This window comes from Haliotis cracherodii, unplaced genomic scaffold (assembly GCF_022045235.1).
Source record: "Haliotis cracherodii isolate W230 unplaced genomic scaffold, xgHalCrac1.p SCAF_9, whole genome shotgun sequence".
NCBI lineage: Eukaryota > Metazoa > Mollusca > Gastropoda > Lepetellida > Haliotidae > Haliotis > Haliotis cracherodii.
The window spans coordinates 2,086,488-2,111,222 of NW_027266343.1; the positions used below are offsets into that span (position 1 = coordinate 2,086,488).

A 24,735-nucleotide genomic window follows, 5' to 3' on the forward strand; every position below is an offset into this window, starting at 1 on the left:
TCGACCATAAGATGACTCCCCACATCATGACTTCCGAATCTGTCGACTTCTTTAATGCAAATTCTGTTAACGCGAATTCTTACTCGATACACACGGCTCCGCGCATATCCCCTTTAAAGAAGGAAACGGGATTCGTCAATAAACCAGACTCAACGTACGCCATCGTTGGAGAAGCCACTTATGACGTAATCGACGAACACCAGTGCAACCGCCTAAGTCGATTTCGCTGAGGGAAAATAACACCAACTAAAGGCCCTCTTCTTCGGGAGAGGTGAAATGGGGTTTAATATCGGCCCAAGTATATTGCACTCATACAGTGACGTGCATGCACGTGTGTGTGGCTGCTTGTACAAGTCCGACAGATTTATAGTGCTAGCACACTGAGATACCATTCTGCGGTTTAGCATGATTACTATAACCAGGGTATTTTGGAAAAAAGGTTTAAATGTTAACGTTTTAAGTCGTTTATGAAATTATATAAAGTTATAGGTTAAAATATGAAATGGACATGGGAAGGGTGAATGTATTGGGAGGAGGCCTCGACCTACCAGGCCAAAAAGGTTATTGATTCTATTTCTCTTGGTGACAACTTCTCCTCAGTAAAAGGGAATTAGCTTCATCTGGCCTTGTAATATAAGTGAGTGAGTGAATGAGTATGCTTTTATGCGCTTTTAGCAATATTCCAGCAATATCACAGCGGGGGGACACCAGAAATGGGCTTCACACATTGTACCCATGTCAGGAATCGAACCCGGGTCTTCAGCGTGACGAGCGAACCCTTAAACCACCAGGCTACCCGACCGCCCCTTGTAATATAAGTACAAGAGAGTGAGTGAGTGAGTGAGTTGGGTTTAACGCTGCTTTTAACAGTATTCCAGTTATATCGCGGCATGTCAGCTTTATGTGGGAGGAAAGCCCGAAGTGATGCAGGTCTCAGACGTTTACCACTTCGGTGAAACCCACGAGCACGGGTATGGTGCTGACAAACCTAGAAACATAATCGGGGCGAACCGGGATTTGAACCCACAATCATAGGTTTCTGGCGTGCCCAAGGGACGCAACTCTGCACAGCGAATCACGGCGACGACTGGGCCACCCGTGCCCCCATAAGTACAAGAGAACACATGAAAAGCTGGAATAGATAATCAGTCTTGAAGTGACCAAATATTGTATGAACTGCTTGACTGTATGAATTATTGCTTCATCGGAATCTGATTAAGGATCTCTTGGTAAATTGCTAAATACAATTTTGACATAGTATCTGGGTTTCATCCTAAGTTCAGGAACTATGTTTACTTGACTGATGAATTTAGACAGTTTACTGACTTATTTTAGACAAGAAGAGTTTGATAGCACAAACTGAATCTACCATTTGGGGATTGGAAATTAGCTTCTATTGAAATAAGGGTATGAGTCATTTCACTATGACTTTAAACATTATTTCGGTGGGAGGAGCTAAAATTATCATAGATAGTATTTTGTTAGTTGTCTGGGAGTGGTGCGGAGATTCGGAAACTCACGACTGAACAGAGAGGTTCTCTCTGTTTATTGGAAATCCAGATCAGAAAAAGTATTACAGTTAAGAGTGGATCAGAAATACTATCAGGCTCTTCGATGCATACATTGGGTATGTGTTGTAAATAAGTAAGTCAGGCTACAAGAAACTATCTGAGGATCTTGTGTGTATATTTATGAAAACTTCCATCATAATTAAATGGACTTGAGCATCCAAGCTCACTTGTACTTTGGAGCTACATCATCCCCAGAACCAAGAAGTGGTTGATCAGAACAAGTGACCAAGGCAGAAGGGTATTGTACCCGACACCTAAGGTTACAATACCCCACTCAGACACAGTATACTGACTCCGAGCCCACCAGTCCTTGTTTTAGCCCCTTAATGCCGACTGCTAGACAGGGTAACAACAAGTACCATCTTTTAACATCTTTTGGTATGGCGTGGGCGGGGATCAATCGCCGAACCTTCTGCTCTCCGGGCAGACGCTCTACCACTAGACCACGGAGCGGTCTCAAACTTTTTCAGGTCAAACTGAGATTCGAACCAACTGGGGGATCATAGGTTTCTGGAACGTGTGAGGGATGCACTAATTGTGGCCTTTAGACGACTGGGCAACCCATGTCACCTGACAAGATAATAACTGTGTAGACTGAGGCTAACAATGTGCAAGATGGGCTGATGTATACTACTCAAAGTTTAACAGGGATAACCAGTTATGTCAGATAAATTTAAATGTATATTTGACATATGAGAATAAATACTGTGTATCATGGAAGATAAAAATATCCCTAAAAACAGTAGAGTGGTATATTTCTCTTTAATCACTCTGGTTCATGTACCGGAAAATTTGATCTGTGAGGAAAGTCCTATGTGCTGAAATTATGTATCACTATCCCACACTATCAACCCAAACCTGTTGCAGTGTTCGAACTTGAGCATCACAGTCAAGTGGTCCTGTTATAACCCTTATATTAAAAGTATTAAAGTATCAATATTAAATCCCTTACATAACATACTATTAAAGTCCACACTGTGATTGAACAAAATCAGAATGCAAAACAATAATTCTTTATCGATCAAGTCAATTACAAATCTCTTGTCTTAATATAAGCACAATCACTGTTAAGTAGCACATGAATGATTGGGTCAACAAAACACACAAAACATCAACACACTTACAGAATCACAATGTATATGATCATTTATTTGTATATCATTAACATAATTTGATGCAATTGTACATGGTACATCTAATCAAAATGCAATAAAATCAATGCTATTTTTAAACTTTTCTTCAGTTAACAATTTTTACAATAACATTGTTAGTGCCAATTAGAACAGTATTGAACAATGTGACCACAGACGATAACCTCAGTGAGTGAGTTGGGTTCAATGCCGCTTTTAACAGTATTCCAGTCATATCGCGGCGTTAATAACCTCAGAATGAATGAGTTTGGTTTAAGACCGTATGACAGTATGACGTTTCTGGTGCATCCAAGGGAGACAACACTGCGCAGCAAATTGTGGCACCTTCAACGACTGTATTACCCATGCTCCCCCCTCTTACCCCCAATCACATCTGATGTATACAAAGCATAGTATGAATATTAATCTATTGGCTTTCACATCTCTCCCTTTACTACGTAGCAAGTTCTGGGATTCACAAAAAAAACTATTTTCAGGAAGTCAACAGGGCCATTGCTACAGCATGATAAACATGATGAGAAGAATTACTGTCTCACAAGAACAGTGTTTTACCAAAGCAAATCACGCCTTCCAAACAGGTTTCTATACCATAATATTGCAAACACCCGCTTCCCATACTTTCTTTCAGTCGACTGCAAAAAGATGGACATTTCATCAAATGTACTAGTATTTTCCAAAAGTCAGTATGACTTGCTCAAAAGTAAACTTTGTTGGTCCTGATTAATGATTACAAGAGATTTGTCACGTTATATTTCAACCCTGGTTCACCCCCCTCTTGTAGACACTGACATAAGCATGGAGCTTGCCTCCATTCACTTTTTTCCATTTTGAAATTTGAAAGGAAATTAGACATCCTGTAATCATTCAAGTGCTAAATGCTTCAGTTTCCACGTACACAAACTTGCTGGTTATATCTGACTTAGTTTTTCCAAACACTTCGTTGCATCTTTAAGCTTTCCTACTAAGTCTTGCAGTTGTTCAAGAGAGCAGGAAAACTGGACTTCTTGTAATTCACTGTCCCCAGGTTGTTCAGTTTTTAAGCTGATGAGGTACACTGGCTCATTCACCTTGTCAAGATGATTGTTCTTGATGTAGTAGTCCAACCTCCAGTCAATATCAACGATGTGAGGATGGGAATTTCCTACACTTCCAAGTAAGATTTGAAGCGAAGGTTTCTGTGCAAGGAATGTAGTATTGAAGCTGTTTATTCTCTCTGTTGAAAATTTACAATCTTCAAGTATAGAACCAATTGTCTCACTCTCGGAGTCTTGCTTTGCTGCCTCAATTATGAGAGTCACGAGGCCCGAGTAGGCGGCTTTCAATGAAGTCTTGTCCACGTCTTTCATATCAGGGTGACCAGAAATAGCATCCCTCAGTCTTTGGTCAAGAACACCTTGACACGCTTTGCTTACAAGTGTTTTGAAACATTTGTCTGGGATTCGGGCACTATCGCCAGCAAGAGAAAGGTTCTCCACGACACTTGGAGCAAGTTCCATTGTGAAATCTAAGTTTCAATGAGATCATGTGACACGCCCACTGACCTGAATTTCAATGTCTGTTAATGTTTCGCCTCGAACTACCCACACGGTGGCTACTTTTGTGCGTATTTGTGATCATACGAATACGTGGTATCGCATAACTATACGCAGATAAATACCTTCACGTTCATTTAGAACTTATCCAGGAAATTTAAACATAACCAACAGCAATGAACCTCTGTGTCGGTCTCTCATGCGAAGGTCAAGGATGTCGAAAGCTCTGTAGCGCTGCATTTGTTGACAAACGTGCTCTCAGCGAAGCCTAAGAACAATGTATGGAGGATTGGAAATTCCTGTCTCACCGGTGAAAACTACTTCCGGCTCTGCAAGGCGTCAGGCATGTGCTTTGTTATTTATAATCGCAACTACTTTAATTGCATATAGAATTCATTAAGTTTTCGACAGGTAGGCTAATGTCTACGAAACCAAGTTTCACTCCAAACAAGATTTAATGTCTGTCAAGCAGTGATTTAATAATTGGAAACGGAACTGAGTAGATCGACATTTTCTCCGTTGGACTTGTCGCTCAGCGCTCATTCGTATCCTGCTTTGACAGGTCAGAGGTCACACTCGCTATGTCAGACCAACATGATCTTTCATCCTGCCAGATAAATAATACATAGTAAACCAACCTGTTGCTTGAAGTGAGTGAATTCACAAGTAGCCGTTGACATAATCAGCTTGCATAAATATGCAGTGTGCATTACGTAACTGTTGAAAAACCTACAAGCTTAAAAAATAGCTAGTATTTTATTGATAGTTGAAAAGGTTATTTTTGACGAATTATTATCACATCCCTGAGCAGCTGCTGTAGTGTTCATGGATAAGTTGAGACCATTGTTAATAACACTATTATTGTCATTTCTTTGCAGGGACTGAACTGTATCGTCCTTCATCATGACTGTTAAAACTACAACAGCAATTTTGTCAAAGCTTCGAGGTTTTATGAAGAACATAAGTTATGTGAATGAACCCATTCATGCATACATTATACCTACTGGTGATGCTCATCAGGTGTGTAAATATCTGGTGGTGAAATGATGCTCACATTGGTAAAAGTTTTGTTATTTAGTTTACTGTTGATCTGATGGAAAATACTGGCCAATATGTGACATACCCTCAAATGTGTGAATGTAATAATCATTAAACTTCATAAAAGAATGATCATGATGGTGGAGTATTCATTGGAATAGATCGTGAAAAGAGTGTGTCAATTTATAACATTTACTGAAATAGTCAACGTTTCTTGCAGAGGGACAGTGCTTTTGTAGTCTAAAAGTTCATTTCACAAGCTGCTTGTTTGAATTATACTGCTCTAATGTGACCACTATTGGAGGAATCCTACTTTATGTTAACAGAGTGAGTATGTTGCTGACTGTGACACAAGGCGGGCCTATATTTCTGGTTTTACAGGATCTGCAGGTACGTTATTCATGTATATGTACATCATGATAGACATGTGGAATTTGGAAGTCCTGACAAAACTACATTTATGTGATGATTCTACATACTGGGCGCTTACTTTCTTACTTGCTTGTAGGATTTTATTTTGGGTTCCATGCTAATTGCCCTTGGCAGGCAAATTTTGAAAAATATAATTATTTGTTCAAAAGTTACTTTCTTAATTTAAGATGTGTGTTAATCATTGCAGTCTTTGCAATAATGTAAAACTAAGACTTAAAATGCCTTTACTGGTCCTATTATCACCACTACACAGCCATAACATTTAAAGATATATATTATGTGATATAATTTATATTTTGTTTTTATGATGATGTAATGTTTACTGATATTTGCTACAGATTGGCTAAACTTCTACCTCTTAGATGTCCTAAATAAATCTTGTCTTACCATGCTTATCTTTCCCTGTAATACAGAAAGGCATATCAATACTACAGGATTTTGACTGCTATGAAAGGGAACCAAAGCCTTCCAAACTAAGTGCCCTTGGCAGGCAGTTTTGAAAACAAATCTTTATTTTGCTCAAACTGCTCAGTGATAGTTAGTTAATAATATATGACATGTATTGGAGAATTTGTAATTGCAATTTGGGAATTTGTCCTGATATTTGCTGCGGACATAGGGCTGAAAATCGGCCCCTGAGCAGGTCTGCAAATGCTTATTACACTATTAGTGCTGTTTTACAATGTGATGTCAAGTAGTGATGAAGTGAATTCTAAGTCCTTTGATGTCTTTTTAAAATCTGTATCACATCGTGTATATCATGCTGTATTTTGACTTGCCGTGAGTTATCCTCCTATAAACAGAGATCTGCTAATATCACATCATGTTTATGACTTAATTATAGGTGCCATGCTCAGTTACTTCATAATATTTTATGGTGATTTATTCATTTAAAATATTTTGGCATCAGTTTCTTTATTTTATTAGGGCTCTATGCCTGAAAGGCAAAGAGACCTATTGTAATCGTTCAATTTATTATTATTATTATTATTATTATTATTATTATTATTTATTATTATTATTATTATTATTATTATTATTCCGGCGTTTATTTTTCCAATCATAACTCAAGAACTACAGCTCGGAATCTCTTCAAAATTGTCACCAAGATTCCAAATGTCCTAAAGCAGATACCACAAAAATCCCAAGGCCGTGGGCCCAAAGACCAAGGGCAGATAACCAAAAAACAAGTATTTTTTGAAGATTTATGTTGCCCTATTGCTCCCCAACCGCTTGTCCGATTACTTTCAAAATTGGCATGTGTCTGCTGCTTTAGGTGCTTGACATTTTCTGTTGTATGACTTTGGCCATTGGTCACATGGTTTGGCAGCCATATTGAATTCAAGGTTTTTACAGTGTTTTGGGGGTACATGTCTTCAAAAGCATGGAACTCTGAATCAGCTTAATGAAATGCTTCCAAACTTTCTGGAACTTGTCTCCATACACAACAAATCAATACTTTAATAGCTTTCATTGGCCATCTTTGATAGTTGCGGCCAAATTTGATTTTGAATTTCATCACCGAAATTTTACTTTAAAGATCATATCTTGTAGGGTTTTTTAAAGAAACTATTGAAAGTTTGCATGAAGTTAGTTTCACATATGTACTTCATTTTGTGTTCTTGGTTGCATGCTAAAAGTAACACTGCTTGGTGGTAATATGTGATTATTTATTTCAAAAATACTAAGAATGAAGCCTCGTAAAATCTAGGTAGGATTATTTCCCTTTGACTGTAGACTACTCTTGAAGATGAGGGTTAGAATTGGTCTTCAGCAGCCCATGCTTGTCTTCAGAGGCGATTATCGGGATCGGGTGGTCATGCTCCCTGACTTACTGCTTTATTTACCCAATTGCCAAATGCTACCATACCTTACTTTTGATGGCATTGTTAAAGCAAATGATTATTGGATTTCTTGCTCGGAAATTGGTTTAGAACACTCTAGCACACTCCAATTTTATAGTGGTGATTTCCTGCAAACGGTTAACTATCTTTTGACGGAGTTGGTACAAGCAAACCCTTTGAGGATTCGAACATGAGGATTCGACTCGGAGATGGTGTTAGAAAAGTTTTGGACACCCAGCACATGCAAATGTCACATACGCGATGCAGTGCCTACATTTGACGGCGTTGGTACAAGCAAACCTTTTGAGGATTCGAACAAGGTGAAAGTCAAATATGGGTTAGGAACTCACTGGGACACATTTGGTGATGTCTCGCAAGCGGTTTCTTACGTTTGATGACGTTGGTACAAGCAAACCATTTGAGGATTTGAACATGGTCGGTGTCGAAAATTAGTTAAAACACCATGGGACACCCAGCCACATGTCAATTTCATAGTGGTGACGTCTCGCAAGCAGTTCCTTAATTTGACGGCGTTGGTACAAGCAAACCATTTGAGGACTCGAACATGGTCGAAGTCAAACGTGGGTTAAAACTCGCTGGGACACATGTGGTGATGTCTCACAAGCAGTTCCTTACATTTGTCGGCGTTGGTACAAGCAAACCCTTTGAGGATTCGAACATTGTCGAAGGCAGAAATGACTTTAGAAGACCGGAACCACCAATTTCGTAGCGGCGATGTCCCTCAAGCGCTGCATACATTAGACGGCCTTGGATCAAGCAAACCATGTAAGGATTCGAACATGGTCGAGGTCGGAAAACACACCAGCACCCGCCAATTACAAAGAAGTGGTAGCTGTGATATGCCGCTTGTCAACATGTCGACTCGGCTGTCGCTGGCTTAACCCCTGAAGGTTATAATAGGCACAATATTTCAGTCCGTTCGACAGGTGTACGGATGCCTTTCATGGCCATTTCTTTTTTTCTTGAAATTTCAAGATACACACTATAAGTATCATAAAAACATAATAACGTGAAATTTTAAGATTAATTATTACCTTGAAATGTCAAGATCATTATCGAAATTTCAACTAAGTATGTATCTTTAAATTTCAACTTAGTGTCTTGAAATTTGAAGAAAAAAAGAAATGGCCCGCTTCGTGAGGCAAGATTTGCAAGTTGCTGTTTTACTTCACCGGTTTCTAACCGAGCTCCAACCCAGCGCTGCGACACATATATGCACAGCTCAGCGAGCAAACTATCGCGGTAAGGAGTTTCTAAGGCAGGGCCGCCGTTTGAACAGTGCCGGGTCCAGACAGCCTTCTTCGAAGCCCTACAAATACGTGTAAATGTTTTATAGAACTTACAAACCAACTTCCAAAGGTAGGTTTCTTAAGTATCGTGTTGTGGTCTGATATTTGTAACTGATTATTTTGATCCGTCAAGTAGTTGTATAAATATTAAGCGAACTATTCCGTCTCGTCACCTATCTTCGTGTTAGATACCACACCACCTCATTCATCGTATTAAGTGTCCATGCATCTACTGTTTCCAACATTCAGAAAGTAGTATTTAGTGTTTTCAACAACTTGGCCTCATAACTACTCCAGCAAGCAGGGAAACACTCACCTTTTAATGAACACCTGATATCACTAATTCATAGTGATTTATGAACACATGCGTGTGATAAAGTCAGAAACATACAATGAATTCTGCTTTTAGGAAAGATTTTGTGTGATGATGAAATTGTTTTTGTGGCTTTCATTTACATACAGACCAGGTTGTAGCGAAACGAAAATAATACCTTACAAACACTGCTTCAGCTTTAAAAAAAAATCATCATGAATCTGATGTGTGAAATTTTATCATCGTCAACACCCCTTCAAGAGTCTCACTCCACCGTCAAAATTACAATGTGGAGGGACCCTGGGGTGATTCAAGTCATCAACACACCTTCATGGAACTCACTCCACCGTCCACATTACAATGTGGAGGGACCCTGAAGTGTTTCAAGTCATCAACACACCTTCATGGAACTCACTCCACCGTCGAAATTACAATGTGGAGGGACCCTGAGGTGTTTCAGACTTGAAATAGATAAAACATTTTATCAAAATTGAAACAGGATTCAAATATGTATCGCTACAACACCCCATTGTGGGACTCACTCCACCATTGGAATTACAATGTGGAGGAGCCCTGAGGTCATTCAGGTCATTGTCAGCACCCCTTTGTGGGACACCCTCCACGGTCAAAAATACATCAACACATCTTCATGGAACTCCCTCCACCGTCGAAATTACAAGGTGGAGGGACCCTGATGTGTTTCAGACTTGAATGTAAATAACAGCGACAAAATCAATTCCATGATCATAAGAAATCTCTACTAAAAGAAGAGTCCATTTAATATTTCTGACAATATCAAAAGCATGTGTTTTTGAATCACTGTCATATAGTTATGATACAACATGTTCTTGACTATGTGAGTGCATACTTTCTAGCCGGAGTAGTTATCAGACCAGGTTGTTGTAGACAATATACAGAATGAAAACATAAATCAATACATCAGTAGGTTATTGTGTATCCTATCATCAGGTTTAAACATATGCACACATGTCGATACAACAGTGAAATTGTGATGTCACATGTGCTGAGGTACATTATGCATACAGGGAGTATTGAATTGTGAGTCCTTAACGGACAACCAACAGCCATAAGGAGCCATGATTATACAATGTATTATTTCTCCATGCTTTTGTGGCAAAACAGGATGACTCCTTTTGTTTCATCAGTAACTTCAAACTGTGTCATTTCATTCTATTTATATTCAAACAAAGCTCTGCCACTGAATCTGTCCTTGGTTTTCATCATATTAGAATGTAAACACATTTAATACATAGAGCAATTGAGAATGTGCCATAAGCTGACATGAATTGTTGTTTTTTTGTAGGTCTGCTAAAATATATACATTATAAATATTAAGTATCTTATATTAACAACATGTTTTACACATAAAAATTAAATATATATATTATATAAATCACACACAAACACACAAATTAGTTCTGCCTAGATATAACCAACTTCCCTAATCAATGTCACCACAATCAGGGACATATCAGGAGATATCTCACACACCCCTATCTCACCCCTCTTTTTCTAAAGTTAGGTACAATATAAACATGAATTGTAGGTGCAGTTGTATTATGTACAAAAGATGTATTATATGGAGCAATTGAGAATGTGCCATAAGCTGACATGAATTGTTTTGTTTTTTTGTAGGTCTGCTAAAATATATACATTATAACTATTAGTTGGTTGGTTGGTTTGTTGTTAAACGACACACTCAGCAATATTCCAGCTAAATGACAGCAGTCTGTAAATAATCGAGTCTGGACCAGACAATCCAGTGATTAATATCATGAGCATCGATCCACGCAATTGGGATCAATGACATCCATCAACCAAGTCAGCGAGCCTGACCACCCGATCCCGTAAGTCGCCTTTTACAGCAAGCATGGGTTGCTGAAGACCTATTCTACCCCGGAATCATAACTATTAAGTATCTTATGTTAACAACATGTTTTACACATAAATATTAAATATATATATTATATATATCACACACAAATGCACAAATTAGTTCTGCCTAGATATATACAACTTCCCTAATCAATGTCACCACAATCAGGGACAAATCAGGAGATATCTCACATACCTCTATCCCACCCCTCTTTCCTAAAGTTAGGTACAATATAAACATGAATTGTAGGTGCAGTTGTATTATGTACAAGAGATGTATTATATAGAGCAATTGAGGACGCGCAATAAGGTGTGAACACTGCAAATTGCAAATTTACAGTGTTGTGTGGTCAATAAAACATGCTTGTTATTGTTCATATGACATCCAGTAGAGTCAGTCATATTGCATTTTTAATCATTTTTTAACTTGTAAAATAAATTGGTCTTTTGTATGTTGGCCTTAGGCCTATTATCATGATAATATAAGTACAATTTATTCATATTTGTAAAGATATATAAATAGAGATAAGTGCAATAATAGTCCAGTCTCTTTCATTGAATCAAGATTTACAAATTGTTTTTAAGTTAGCAGTTAGTAGATATATGCATGTTCATACTTCAAGTTAAGTAAAATATATTTGTAATAAAAATATCACGGTGAATTTTCAATCAATATTAGGACTTCAATTAAATCCCATTGTTTCATCCAGTAGAATTAATGTAATTTTCAACAAGTATCTTCCTTGTTATACAAGAAGTTGGTATTTGGTATGTTAGCTTCAGGTCTGATCATGATATAACAAGTAGAATTCATTCATATTTTGTTGTTGTTTAATACCACACTCTGCAATATTCCAGCTATATGACTGCGGTCTGTAAATAACTGAGTCTGGACTAGACAATCCAGTGACTGTCATCATGAGCATAAAAGTCATCATATATAAATACAGGTCTGTGATCATGATAATACTAGTAGAATTCATTCATATTCTGTAAAAGCTGCTGTTCAAAGAAAAGACATTTCATATATATAAATGCAAATAGGCACAATAATAGGTGTTGAAACAACATTTACAAAGTCGTTAAGATAGGCACTTTTCAGATGAGGACCTGGTAAGGATTGTTTTGGTCACTGTTATTTTAGCAGGAAAATTCATAGTGTGATCTTAATACCTTCATAGTACCCAAAGTATGTTGGAAGAATCTGAACAGAAACATTCAAGTCCTCTGGCATACACATGGTCAATAAGCGTTCCACTTTCAGTGGTAGGTTCTGAAACCATCAGTGTAAAACCATTTGCTTCCATAATTGTCTGTATTGAAGATGACGACAAGATATTTTCATTGAAATCACCCATGATAATGGATCGACCAGAATGGTTATCAAGTTCCTGAATAAGTTGTAATAAATACTTTCTGAAAATATCAACTGTGTATGAGCTCGGCCTGTAGATAACAACAACATGAGCCTGTAGTTCTATGACATAAAAACACAGGTACTCTAAGTTGGACACTGGTAAGTGAGTAAATTCACATGTTTTGACTTCACTTGAATAAACTCCAACACCGCCATGTCTTTGATGCTTCAATTCCATCAGCATTGGTTCAGGCGATTCATAACTCTGTGATCTGGATTTATGATGTAACGTAAATCCATCAAGTTTTGCTTCATCAGCTGGATATGAATCAGATAACCATGTTTCTGTCAAGCAAATGAAATCAGCTTAAAAAAACCTCTTGTTATTCTGCAAATCTTTGATATGCAAGTGAAGGCCCTCAATGTTTTGCATAATCAACGTACATGTGGGATGACCATCATAGGTTCTCTATTTTGAAGTCATGAACTTTGGCATACTAGACACAGCTGCTTCAACCTTTCCACTGCTGTATATCACTGACTGTTTAAAATCCTGAATGATAAGACCATCGAGAGAGGATAATCGGCTTAGTGTCACATAAGCTTGTCCTGCTGCAAATATCTTGTCTAATGAAACGACAGCTTTGTTAACAGTTATTCCTTTTACTTTGTGTGCGGTGCAAGCCCAGGCTAGTTTCAGTGGAAATTGCCGTCTTATACCTCCATTGTTTGAAACAGTTTCTTCTAATGACTTAATAGGAGTACTGTTAGGTTTTAATCCAGATACAGGGCCATTCATTTTTTGTAATTTCTGACCAACAGCATCATTGTCAAACACAACATATATTCTCGAAGGGATTGTTTCACCATCAGTCAAAGATATGTGGCTAATAGTTCCAAAGACTCCATTCACAAGACCATCTAATGTATCAATATTTTTTGTGATCATCACACGAGCACCATTTGCAACACTCAGACTTTTTTGTAAGACTGAGTTTTTAACTCTCTCATGAGGTTTTTCTCTCTTTTCAAGTTTCCCTGTTTTCAAGTTTCGTGAGAAATCTTGTGCCCCAATGAAAATTGGATCTGAGCATTTCGAATGTAGAGCAGCGATATTGAATTCGTCAACTTGAGCATTTGTTGCAAAAATGTGAATGCAATCTGGATCATCTTCACCAGTTTCTCGTTGTTTGAGCATAACTATATCACTTGTTTCAAGAATCTCTGACCTTTTCCGTGTTCGTAATCGATTCAAAAGTTGTGCAAATGCAGGGTCTTTTTGTCTCATGATCGTGGTCAATTCTGCGATAGAAAAATGATCATTCCACAGGTCATATCCATTTACGCCAACATACAATGGTGTTCCTTTCACGGGCGATAACTGATAAAAGTCTCCAACAGCAATTACAGATACATTTCCAAACGGTGAATAATCAGCAGTTTGTTTGATCTGTCTCAGTCTACCATGAATGTATGATAACAGCTTGTGATCAAGTATGTGGATACTTTGCAGCTTTGCTTGCAGACTATTGATCTTTTCCTCACCAAGTGGCTGGTATGGCAGTTTTGCATCAATTCCAATTGAAAGTGCACTGTGTATTGTGGATGCATGTATGTTAAATGCTGCAATACCAGTTGGAGCTACCAAAAGTACAGAGATATCATCTGGATTGTTTTGAATGGGGGCTAGCAGTCGTGTAGATTCATAGCAAATTGCCTTGATCAAATGGCTTTTTCCAGTACCAGCTCCACCAGTCAGAAAAAGCTTAAATGCTTCAGGATTTTTACCTTTCTTTTTATCCAAACACCATTGTCTTATTTTATAGAAAACACCAGCTTGTTCCTCATTCATTGATCTGAGAATATTATCTGCATCTTGTCTCGACACTGTACTCTGAAGCACCTCTGTTTTTGATAGGGTGTTATCAGTCTGTAGCAAATCTGGCATGTTTCTAGCAGTTTCAGTTTCACTTTCGTCATCGGACATACGAGTATGTGCATCTGCACATTCTGTTCTTCAGATTCAGTTTCAGGACAAATTTGAGCCCAAGCATCTTCCAATTGACCGGATCTTTCAAACAATTCCTCTGCTTCATCAATAGCATCACCATCCTGCTCAAACATTGCTTTGTTTCTGTCAACAATCACTTTCACAGGTTCCAAAGCACAGTTTTCAATCTGAACAGCACCAGTTTGATAAAAATCTTCATATGAACTGAATGTGGCTGGTTTTAGCTGTGTATCAAATGTGTATGGCAAGAATAGCTGTAGTATACTGTGGTAGTATTTCTCTGGATTCTTTGTACGTGAAAATCTGGCATATCTGATAACTGCTACATCAGTCCGAGTACGTTTTTTCACATGGCCAAGTCCATTTTGCAATGTTACTAATGGACTTCGCCGTTTGTCATCAGAAACTCTGGTTACTTCAGATTTTGACACAACTCTGTATTCTGAGGTAAATGTTGCAAGACACATGTTATCAAACTCATCACCTTTGGGTCTGCTCTTGTATCGATCAACAATGCTTGTCATCAACATTTCATCTTCACCTAGTTCACCACTCAGTTGTTTGTTCTTCAAAGTTTTCAGAGGCAAACTCATTCTGACAGGGTCTACGGTTGGAATGAACTGTACTTTACGTGATCCTTCCTTTAATCTCAAATTGCAAACTCGAAAGACAGCTTCCTGAGCACTCACTTCTCTATTGTGTAGGTATACAGCACCAAGTTTCTTCAGAGCACATTTTGCATCATTGTTGTCCTTATTTGCTTCCTTTTGTGCATGATTTAACAGTAATCCCATTTCTCTTTCTGCCTTTGAGATATATGAAATGATGTAGACAACACAAGAGTAGGCATCAACTACGTACTGAATGTCCATGTTCGCATTCCAACATCTGAGCAGATCTGGATTGTACTGATTGACCCATACATCATTAGGATTGCGTTTCATCACAATGTTTGTCTTCTTGGCTAGAGTATCACATGCTAGCTGAAACACATCTTGCGAAATACCAATGGTGGAGAACAATGCATCAACCGAATCAAATGTTTGCTCATCATCTGTTAATCCTTGCCAAATCAGTTTCAAAATTGTTTGAGCACCTGGTAACGTCATCACTTTCATATTTATTAGATCTTCACAGCACTGATCCAGGGTTTTGGGCACATCATTTTTTGGTTCATTGTCTTGATCTCCAGGTTGTGATATGAAAGTTTCATAGCTTGGTGGACGAGGAAAATTGAATCTGCAGGTTGTGCCATTTTTTTTGCAAGTCTTTGAATGTCTTTTACTATGTTTCTGTACACTGTTGACAATATCAAACAGTTCTTCATCATTCTCAGCTGAAGGCATATCACATGTGACATATTTATCAATGAAAGATGTTACTGTCTCATCATTATCTTTATCAATCTTTGGAGCATTCTCAACCCAGAAAAGGCAGTGAGTGTGAGGGGAACCACGGTGCTGAAATTCTACACGATAGAAGTAATCTTTTATCTTTCCAATGGGTTCTGCTGGAGACATGATAACCTCTTTTAAGAAGCAATGGAATCTTTGGTCAAACATTCGGGCTGCTGTCACTGGGTTTTTCCTTAGTACAGAACATTTTTCAGACCAGTCAAGTTCAGTGGCTTTGCGTTTATCACCTTCTTCTCTGAGTATTGTTTCAATCATTTCTGGCCATCTCATGTCAGCTGATGAAAATGAACAAAACCAGGTTGGAATACCGAGTTGTCTTATCATTGCAAACAAATCTTTCTGAGCAGACTGCCAGTATGGTGGAGTTCCTCTGATAGGTTTCAAGAACTTGTAGCCTTCATCACATTTTAATATCTCTCTTAAAGAATCAGAATCTGTAAGATTTTCAGATGTAACATTTCTACCATGTGACTGTGATCCCTTTCTCATTGCAAATGAAACATTTGACATAACTTGTTCAACTTCAGAAAGATACTGTGCGTAAAATATGTAGTCCGTGTTTTGAGCAAATCGGCGATCAGCATTCATGAGGCGTGTATGTAGATAACGTGCAGGTGTTATTCTCTCTTCACGATCATCATGGAATGTAGGGGACCCTGATGGGAACAGTACTGGAAATGATCTTCCTTCATTGCTTTTGTCTTTCAGTAGTCGGACAGGATTATTTTCCTCGGCAGGTGCAACACAGGTTATCTTTTCAAAATGTTGATCAAGAACTTCCTGGCCAATATCAAGAGGTTGCAGACATGTATTCATAAGTAATCCATGATCTTTCTCAGACTCTTCATTTTCATTACTTTGTGTGTTTGAGCCGTCTTTATCAAGATCAGGTAATGTGTCAGTATCAGAATCAATAATTTCATCTTCCTCATCAATAACTGGCAAGGGATTGACCCAATCTGTATTAAAATTGACATGTGTGTACCATTTGTTAGTTGTTTGAAGATATTCCAAAGCATTCTTAACATGAGCCTTGCTGACAAACTGATATTGATAATGGCCTTTGTAAGTTATCTTTCTTTTTAGTTTCACTCTGATCATCTGATCATCTACATCACATCTCGGTAACATACTTGTGCTTTTCTGAATGTTAGAGGGAACACACACTACAGGTCCATGTACGCCATGTTGTCCACCTTTTGGTAATGCCATCATTTTCATGAAAGGGATATTCAAGGCAACCAAGTGCTGCTCTAGTTCATTGAGACATTGTAGTTGCATAGGAACAGGGGTCAGTTCAAGGTTGTTAACAACAGCTTCTCCAGGCATTTTGCCAGACAAAAGTTTCCTATGACAAGTATAGCAAATCCACAATGTGCCTTCAGGGCTATTGACAAATGAACATTGGTCATCACAACTGTCTGTGCACCTGTGTTTGTAAGTGTCTGTGATGCATTTCTCAGATACAGATGCTACATTACTTCCTTTGCTTTCAAACACAGTCCTTTTACATTGTACAACCTGTTTTTTGAAAAGTCTTCGATGACACACTGAGCACACAAATTCTGGACCTTCAGAAATGTTCTCCACAAAGGATTTCGTAACATTCTTCATTATTTTCCTTTCTCTTGTTATTTGCATAACCCTGGCAGATTGTCTCTCTTTCAAATTCTCTCGGTGTTCACCACTAGTTTTGTACTTTGCAATGCTTTGCAATGCTGTTTTGTATCCTTTGCATATTTCTCAGTACAATAGTTTTTTACAGTTTCTTTGTGTTTTGTATCCTTTGCATATTTCTCAATACTGTAGGTGTTTACAGTTTCTCTGTGCTTTGTATCTCTTGCATATTTCTCAGTACTGTGGTATGTTTTAGTTGCCCTGTGGTCTGCATCTTTAGCATATTTGTCTGCATTGTATAATTTCAAAGTTTCCTTGTGCTTTGGATCTTTAGCATACTGCTGACTACTGTAAGTTTTGACGGCTTCCCGGTGTTCTGAATCATGAGCATATTTCTGACTGCTGTAAGTTTTGACGGCTTCCCGGTGTTCTGAATCATGAGCATATTTCTGACTACTGTAAGTTTTGACAGCTTCCTGGTGTTCTGAATCATGAGCATATTTCTGACTGCTGTAAGTTTTGACAGCTTCCTGGTGTTCTGAATCATGAGCATATTTCTGACTGCGGTAAGTTTTGACAGCTTCCTGGTGTTCTGAATCATGAGCATATTTCTGACTACTGTAAGTTTTGACGGCTTCCCGGTGTTCTGAATCATGAGCATATTCCTGACTACTGTAAGTTTTGACAGCTTCCTGGTGTTCTGAATCATGATCATATTTCTGACTACTGTAAGTTTTGACGGCTCCCCGGTGTTCTGAATCATGAGCATATTTCTGACTGCTGTAAGTTTTGACGGCTTCCCGGTGTTCTGAATCATGAGCATATTTCTGACTGCTGTAAGTTTTGACGGCTTCCCGGTGTTCTGAATCATGAGTATATTTCTGACTACTGTAAGTTTTGACAGCTTCCCGGTGTTCTGAATCATGAGCATATTTCTGACTGCTGTAAGTTTTGACGGCTCCCCGGTGTTCTGAATCATGAGTATATATCTGACTGCTGTAAGTTTTGACGGCTTCCCGGTGTTCTGAATCATGAGTATATTTCTGACTGCTGTAAGTTTTGACAGCTTCCTGGTGTTCTGAATCATGAGCATATTTCTGACTGCTGTAAGTTTTGACGGCTCCCCGGTGTTCTGAATCATGAGCATATTTCTGACTACTGTAAGTTTTGACGGCTCCCCGGTGTTCTGAATCATGAACATATTTCTGACTGCTGTAAGTTTTGACAGCTTCCTGGTGTTCTGAATCATGAGCATATTTCTGACTACTGTATGTTTTGACGGCTTCCTGGTGTTCTGAATCATGAGCATATTTCTGACTACTGTAAGTTTTGACGGCTCCCCGGTGTTCTGAATCATGATCATATTTCTGACTACTGTAAGTTTTGACGGCTCCCCGGTGTTCTGAATCATGATCATATTTCTGACTACTGTAAGTTTTGACGGCTTCCCGGTGTTCTGAATCATGAGCATATTTCTGACTACTGTAAGTTTTGACAGCTTCCTGGTGTTCTGAATCATGAGCATATTTCTGACTACTGTAAGTTTTGACAGCTTCCCGGTGTTCTGAATCATGAGCATATTTCTGACTACTGTAAGTTTTGACAGCTTCCTGGTGTTCTGAATCATGATCATATTTCTGACTACTGTAAGTTTTGACAGCTTCCTGGTGTTTTGAATCATGAGCATATTTCTGACTACTGTAAGTTTTGACAGCTTCCTGGTGTTCTGAATCATGAGCATATTTCTGACTACTGTAAGTTTTGACAGCTTCCTGGTGTTCTGAATCATGAGCATATTTCTGACTACTGTAAGTTTTGACGGCTTCCCGGTGTTCTGAATCATGAGCATATTTCTGACTGCTGTAAGTTTTGACGCCTTCCCGGTGTTCTGAATCATGAGTATATTTCTGACTGCTGCAGCTTTTGACAAATTCCCTGTGTGCTTCATCTTCTTTGTATTTCTTTGAACTTTTCAGTTTCTTTTTGTTTCTGAATTCAGGGTCAGTATTGTACTTTACTTTCTCTTTACTAAGTCTTCTCTGTTTTACATTCAAATTCAATGTTTCAGACTCATCTTTTATTTAATTCTCTTTTGGCTTTCATATATTCTCTTTTAGCTTTTGCCTGTGCATACTTCCCTTTTGTTTTTTTTGTTTGTCCTTGCTCAGGTATCCCTTTGTGAGTATCACTACATACTGTGCTGTCAAGTTTTTGTTTTTTCAAAACTGATTGTCTGTCATTCAGCAGATCTACAGATGACTGGTCAGCATTTCTTTTTCTCCTTGTACAAGCACTGATATTCAAATGTTTGTCACAATATTTGTCTGTACACGAGTTTCTCAAGGCATCAACTGTGTTCACACAAACAACTACTTCATAATGTGATACACCAACATGATTTAGATATATGCCTCGGCCAGTGTTTTGTGTGTCCGAGTTTATCTGCCTGCTTGAATATGTCAGCCATCTGTTACCAGTGAATGTGCAAATGTCAGTGCCAAGTAGATTTGCAGCTGCAAGCATTTCTAGTTCTGTTGCCCATGTTCCAACATACCACATTCTTGATTGAGAAATGTATTGTTCAACAGACTCATAACCTGGTCTTAAGAATGCATGGAAGTTTTCAGCATGTTCTCTTAGCAGTGCCACAACAGCCAGTCTGATTTTCCTGTGATTGTTTTCTTTGCCAGAGATTGCATAGGAGAGACTTCTAAAGAAGCAATTGCCATCACCTTCAATAGGTACTGTTCTACACGATTTACCAATTTCCACGCCAAACTCGTGATCCTGACACTTTGAGAAATGTTGATGTTGAATATGAAGTTTTTTGCACAACTCTTCACATACATCTGATGATACAGGGCAGAATAGCGTCGCATTTTGGTCAGTTGCAGTTATCTCCACACTACCATCTTGTGAGTTCTCATCAAGTTCATCAATATGCACAGCAATCTGATGATTCTCATTGGTTTCACATGCCGTATCAGGCTGATGAAATGGCATTGCACTTTCGTCAGTCTCAATCATTTCCCCACTACCATCCTGTGAGTTGTCTTTGAGTTCATCAATATGCACTACATCATTTTCATTGGTATCACTTGTGTTGTCAGACCAAATGTCAACAGAAATGTCATGTGCCTCAAAACCAGTGGTAATTCTCATGCCTGTCACTTCAAATTGTGTCTCTGCAGTTAGCTTCATTGAGCGTGCAAGATTCAAACAGTGTTCATAGACCTGAAGCAGGCTTGTGTAGTGGATAAGGATGCTTGTACCATCAGAGACTTGTAATCCTTCAGTGTTCCGAGAATGGGAATCAAACTCGTGGTATTTCTCATTTCTTTCTATCACAGCAAATGTTGCTCCTCCAAATGTCACAAAAGTAGCATCATGTTCTGAAAATACTGTTTGAAGAGCAGCATCAAGACACATCTGCTGTGGAATATCTATGTTTTCACCAGTAGCCTTCATCACAAAGCCAGTCAGAGAATCACAAGACACAAATCTATATTCTTTGTCAAAGAAGTCTACCTTTGGACAAATTTCAGACACAAGAAGGTATGCACTACGACTAGTCGATGGTCTCTGGCTTATTGAATCTATATAAAGTTTGTCTCCTGTGCAAAGAACTGTGTCAAGATCATAGCTGTCCCATGTGGAAATATCTTTAATTTGGTTAAATAACATTGCAGATGCACTGTTGCCTACACACTGACTACCACTGTTTTTTCCAAATCTGGGATGACCTTGATTGAAAGTACCTTGTACACTGTCATTGGTATAATATGTATCAATATCAGCATCATGTGTATCAGGGTCATAGCTCTCACGATCATTGGCTTCAGAATCATTGGTATCAGCAATTGTTTTCTTTTTTTTAATGAGGTTGGTGTCCTCAGTTGTCAAAGTATCATTGATGCATTTGTTTTTTTTAACGAGGTTGGCGTCCTCAGTTGGCAAAGTATCATTGATTCATAAGTTTTTTTTAACGAGGTTGGCGTCCTCAGTTGTCAAAGTATCATTGATTCGCAAGTTTGTCACAGTATCATTCATTCGTAAGTTTTTTTTAACGAGGTTGGCGTCCTCTGTCAAAGTATCATTGACTCGTAAGTTTTTTTTAACGAGGTTGGCGTCCTCGGTCAAAGTATCATTGACTCGTAAGTTTTTTTTAACGAGGTTGGCGTCCTCGGTCAAAGTATCATTGACTCGTAAGTTTTTTTTAACGAGGTTGGCGTCCTCGGTCAAAGTATCATTGACTCGTAAGTTTTTTTTAACGAGGTTGGCGTCCTCGGTCAAAGTATCATTGACTCGTAAGTTTTTTTTAACGAGGTTGGTGTCCTCGGCATCATTTTTAGGGAGGTGATACCCCTCCTTCCGTCTCTGCATCTTCTTCTGGTTCTTCCTCGGCATCTCTGAAACAGAAAAAAAAAAGTTGAAATACTAGTCTTGGCCACCCGATCCCGTTAGTAAATAATATAGGTTATCTGTATTCATTTCCAAAGCAAATACTTCTATAGGATATGACTTAAGCTTCTGATGGCAAGATTGTTTGTTATGAACTGAAATGCTTCTAACATTTGATAGCACACATGCCGTTACAGTCTTGGAAATTGAAAGTCCTCCACAACCCCAAAAAGATACGGACGGACCTTAGTGACAAAAGCACATTCTTCAGTTCCATTTGCACAAGAGTCTCATTTCTTATTACCAGCACAAAATAGTAAAAAAACTAAAATTAGATGCAAAGCTTTGATTTGCTATTATGGTGAACAGAAAAAGTGAACATAACGATGTGTGTGTGTCTATATATATATATATATATATGGCAATATCGACTTCCTTTGATGTTCATATTATCAAAATAGAAATCTGATATGTGGCATGTTCGTCGATCCTTTTTTTTTTGTATAAGTGAAAATGCACGTTAAGTTCTAGGACAGGTAATCGGGTTCTGACCAGGACCCAGGTATCCACAAAAGGACAAACTTGCTGTAGCTCAGTGGTTACACTACATGGTGCCAATGTTTGCATTTCTTTCTGATGAACACATTCCTTTTGACTTGTAAATGAGTGAAGATAAAAGTTGGTAGTTTAACGCCACACTCAGCCATATTACAGCTACATGATGGTGGTCTGTAAATAATCGAGTCTGGACCAGACAAACCAGTGATTGATATCATGAGCATCGATGCACGCAATTGGGATATGATGACGTTCATCAACCAAGTCAGCGAGCCTGATCATCCGATCCTGTTAGTCGCCTTTTATGGCAAGCATGGGTTGCTGAGGACATTCAACCCTGGATCGTCAGGGGTGTCGGACCATTAGATGTAGATACCAACTGATTAAGATTTAATTTCAACAATCTAACTTTACCACGAAACAGAATTATTTGTGTCTGGTTTGGTCAAGATATTAACACCGGCCGGGTTAAATCTGGCAGAATGAAACCCGTTTGGGGGTAGAATTGTATCACTAGACCTCAACATGTTCAATGCAAGTGTTTGATTATGATCTGAATATTGTTTTTAGGTCATGGGCAATATGATACATAACAGGATATCAGACCACATACAGTCAGTATGAAGATATTTTAATGTGATGTAATTAAATTAATATAACAAATCAATGAATGTGGTAAGATTTCATGGTCGTTTTTTTTAATGTTATTGTCTGATGCATTACAAATACAGAATATTGAATCCATTTTATTACCTTCTTCAAATTGACAATTATTATGTTTCAGTTTTATTCTGAAAGTCCACGTCAGTGTTTATTGTTTATCTCCACACTTTAATTACAGGCCACTGATATGCCTGCAATATTAACACATTAGTTTCATAAAAGTTGAAACATCTTGCATGATATTTCAACATCTAACATCTTCAAAATGTATTGGGAGCAATGGGTAGCCTTGTGTTAAAGAGCGTTTGATCATCACACTGAAGGTTTGGGTTCAAATACCAATAGGGAATATTCTATGAAGCAAATTTCTGGAGTTTTACCCCTCCTGTTCTGGTAATGTTTGTCGCACTCAGCAATATTCCAGCTATATGAGGGCGGTCTGTAAAATAATCGAGTCTGAACCAGACAATCCAGTGATCAATATCATGAGCATTGATCCACGCAATTGGGATCGATGACATGCATCAACCAAGTCAGCGAACCTGACCACCCGATCCCATTGGTCGCCTTTTACGGCAAGCAAGGGTTGCTGAAGACCTATTCTTCCCCGGAATCTTCACTGGTCTGTTATGGTAACGATACTGCTTGAATGTTGGATAAATATGCTGTAAAATCATACTCGCTTGAAAGAAAACATTTATATACTGTTACTGTGTATTTTAGAGTGTGCATTGAGTTCAACTGTAACGATCGATTCTGAAATTTATGATCCATCATTAATTTCCAACCACATTAAGATCAATAATACAATCTGACAAGTTTTCTTTAGCCTCCACTGGAACAATCTTACATTATATGTCAAATCAGTTTCATTGTTTAATGCCACACTCTGTTATATTGCAGCTAGATGATGGCAGCCTATAAATATTCAAAAACACTGACTCCAAAATGTAGAAAATGAGACAACACACTGTTTTCTCTACCCTTTAATAACCAAAAACATACCAAATAATGCCACTCCGCAATATTGCAGCTGTATGATGGCATCCTGTAAACAAGTGGCCCACAGGGCCTATATCGCTCACCTGGATATTTACGCAATCATGACAAAATATAGAATCCTGTGATTGATATTGTGATCAACAATCCATGTCATCGAGGTACAATTGCAAATCTTACATGCTACGTCTTGGAAGATTCAGCATCCTGTATAGTTTTCATTGTTTAATGCCACACACAGCAATATTGCAGCTATGTGGTGGTGGCAGCCTAAACAATCTATATTTTCAAATAACAAAACGACATGCTATACATGTACTTACATAATCAATTGCGTCCAAATCATGACCTCTTCTACAGTGCTTGACTCCAAATTTCATTTGGTAACCAGCTGGCCACAAGCACATGTGGACATTGTATTCTTCTTGGGCGACTGTCTTTTTGTTGTATAATGCCACACACAGCAATATTAGAGCTACATGATGGCAGCCTGTAAATAATCGAGCCTGGACCAGAGGGCGATCCATTTTATCAGGGTACACCACACATAATCAACTAAATGTGGCCAATTCTGACCATCCACTCCATTTGGTTATCCTTTATGACCAGGATAGGTTGCTATGGACC

General features: G+C 38.4%; 2 protein-coding genes across 3 annotated transcripts in view; one reads left to right on the plus strand and one right to left on the minus strand.

Moving 5' to 3' along the window:
• Positions 1-2,617: 2,617 nt before the first annotated feature.
• On the minus strand, positions 2,618-4,461 carry LOC139452476 (COMM domain-containing protein 3-like). Its single transcript, XM_071233967.1, has one exon. It carries the CDS (start codon positions 4,216-4,218, stop codon positions 3,631-3,633), a length of 588 nt encoding a protein of 195 aa, XP_071090068.1. The 5' UTR covers positions 4,219-4,461; the 3' UTR covers positions 2,618-3,630.
• A 107-nt stretch (positions 4,462-4,568) lies between these two features.
• LOC139452487 (xaa-Pro aminopeptidase 1-like) overlaps positions 4,569-24,735 on the plus strand; it is a 58,848-nt gene continuing 38,681 nt past the window's right edge. The window contains exons 1-3 of one of the 2 annotated variants that reach the window (XM_071233978.1): positions 4,569-4,597; positions 5,133-5,274; positions 5,619-5,682. In XM_071233978.1, coding sequence (XP_071090079.1) covers positions 5,158-5,274; positions 5,619-5,682 — 181 coding nt within the window. In that variant the 5' untranslated portion in view covers positions 4,569-4,597; positions 5,133-5,157. Of the gene's footprint in view, positions 4,598-4,822; positions 4,905-5,132; positions 5,275-5,618; positions 5,683-24,735 lie in introns of those variants that run through there. The other variant, XM_071233979.1, reaches the window with a different exon arrangement.

Excerpts from the sequence above, each read along its gene's own strand:
- LOC139452476 (XM_071233967.1), bottom strand. The coding sequence starts at position 4,218 with ATGGAACTTGCTCCAAGTGTCGTGGAGAACCTTTCTCTTGCTGGCGAT.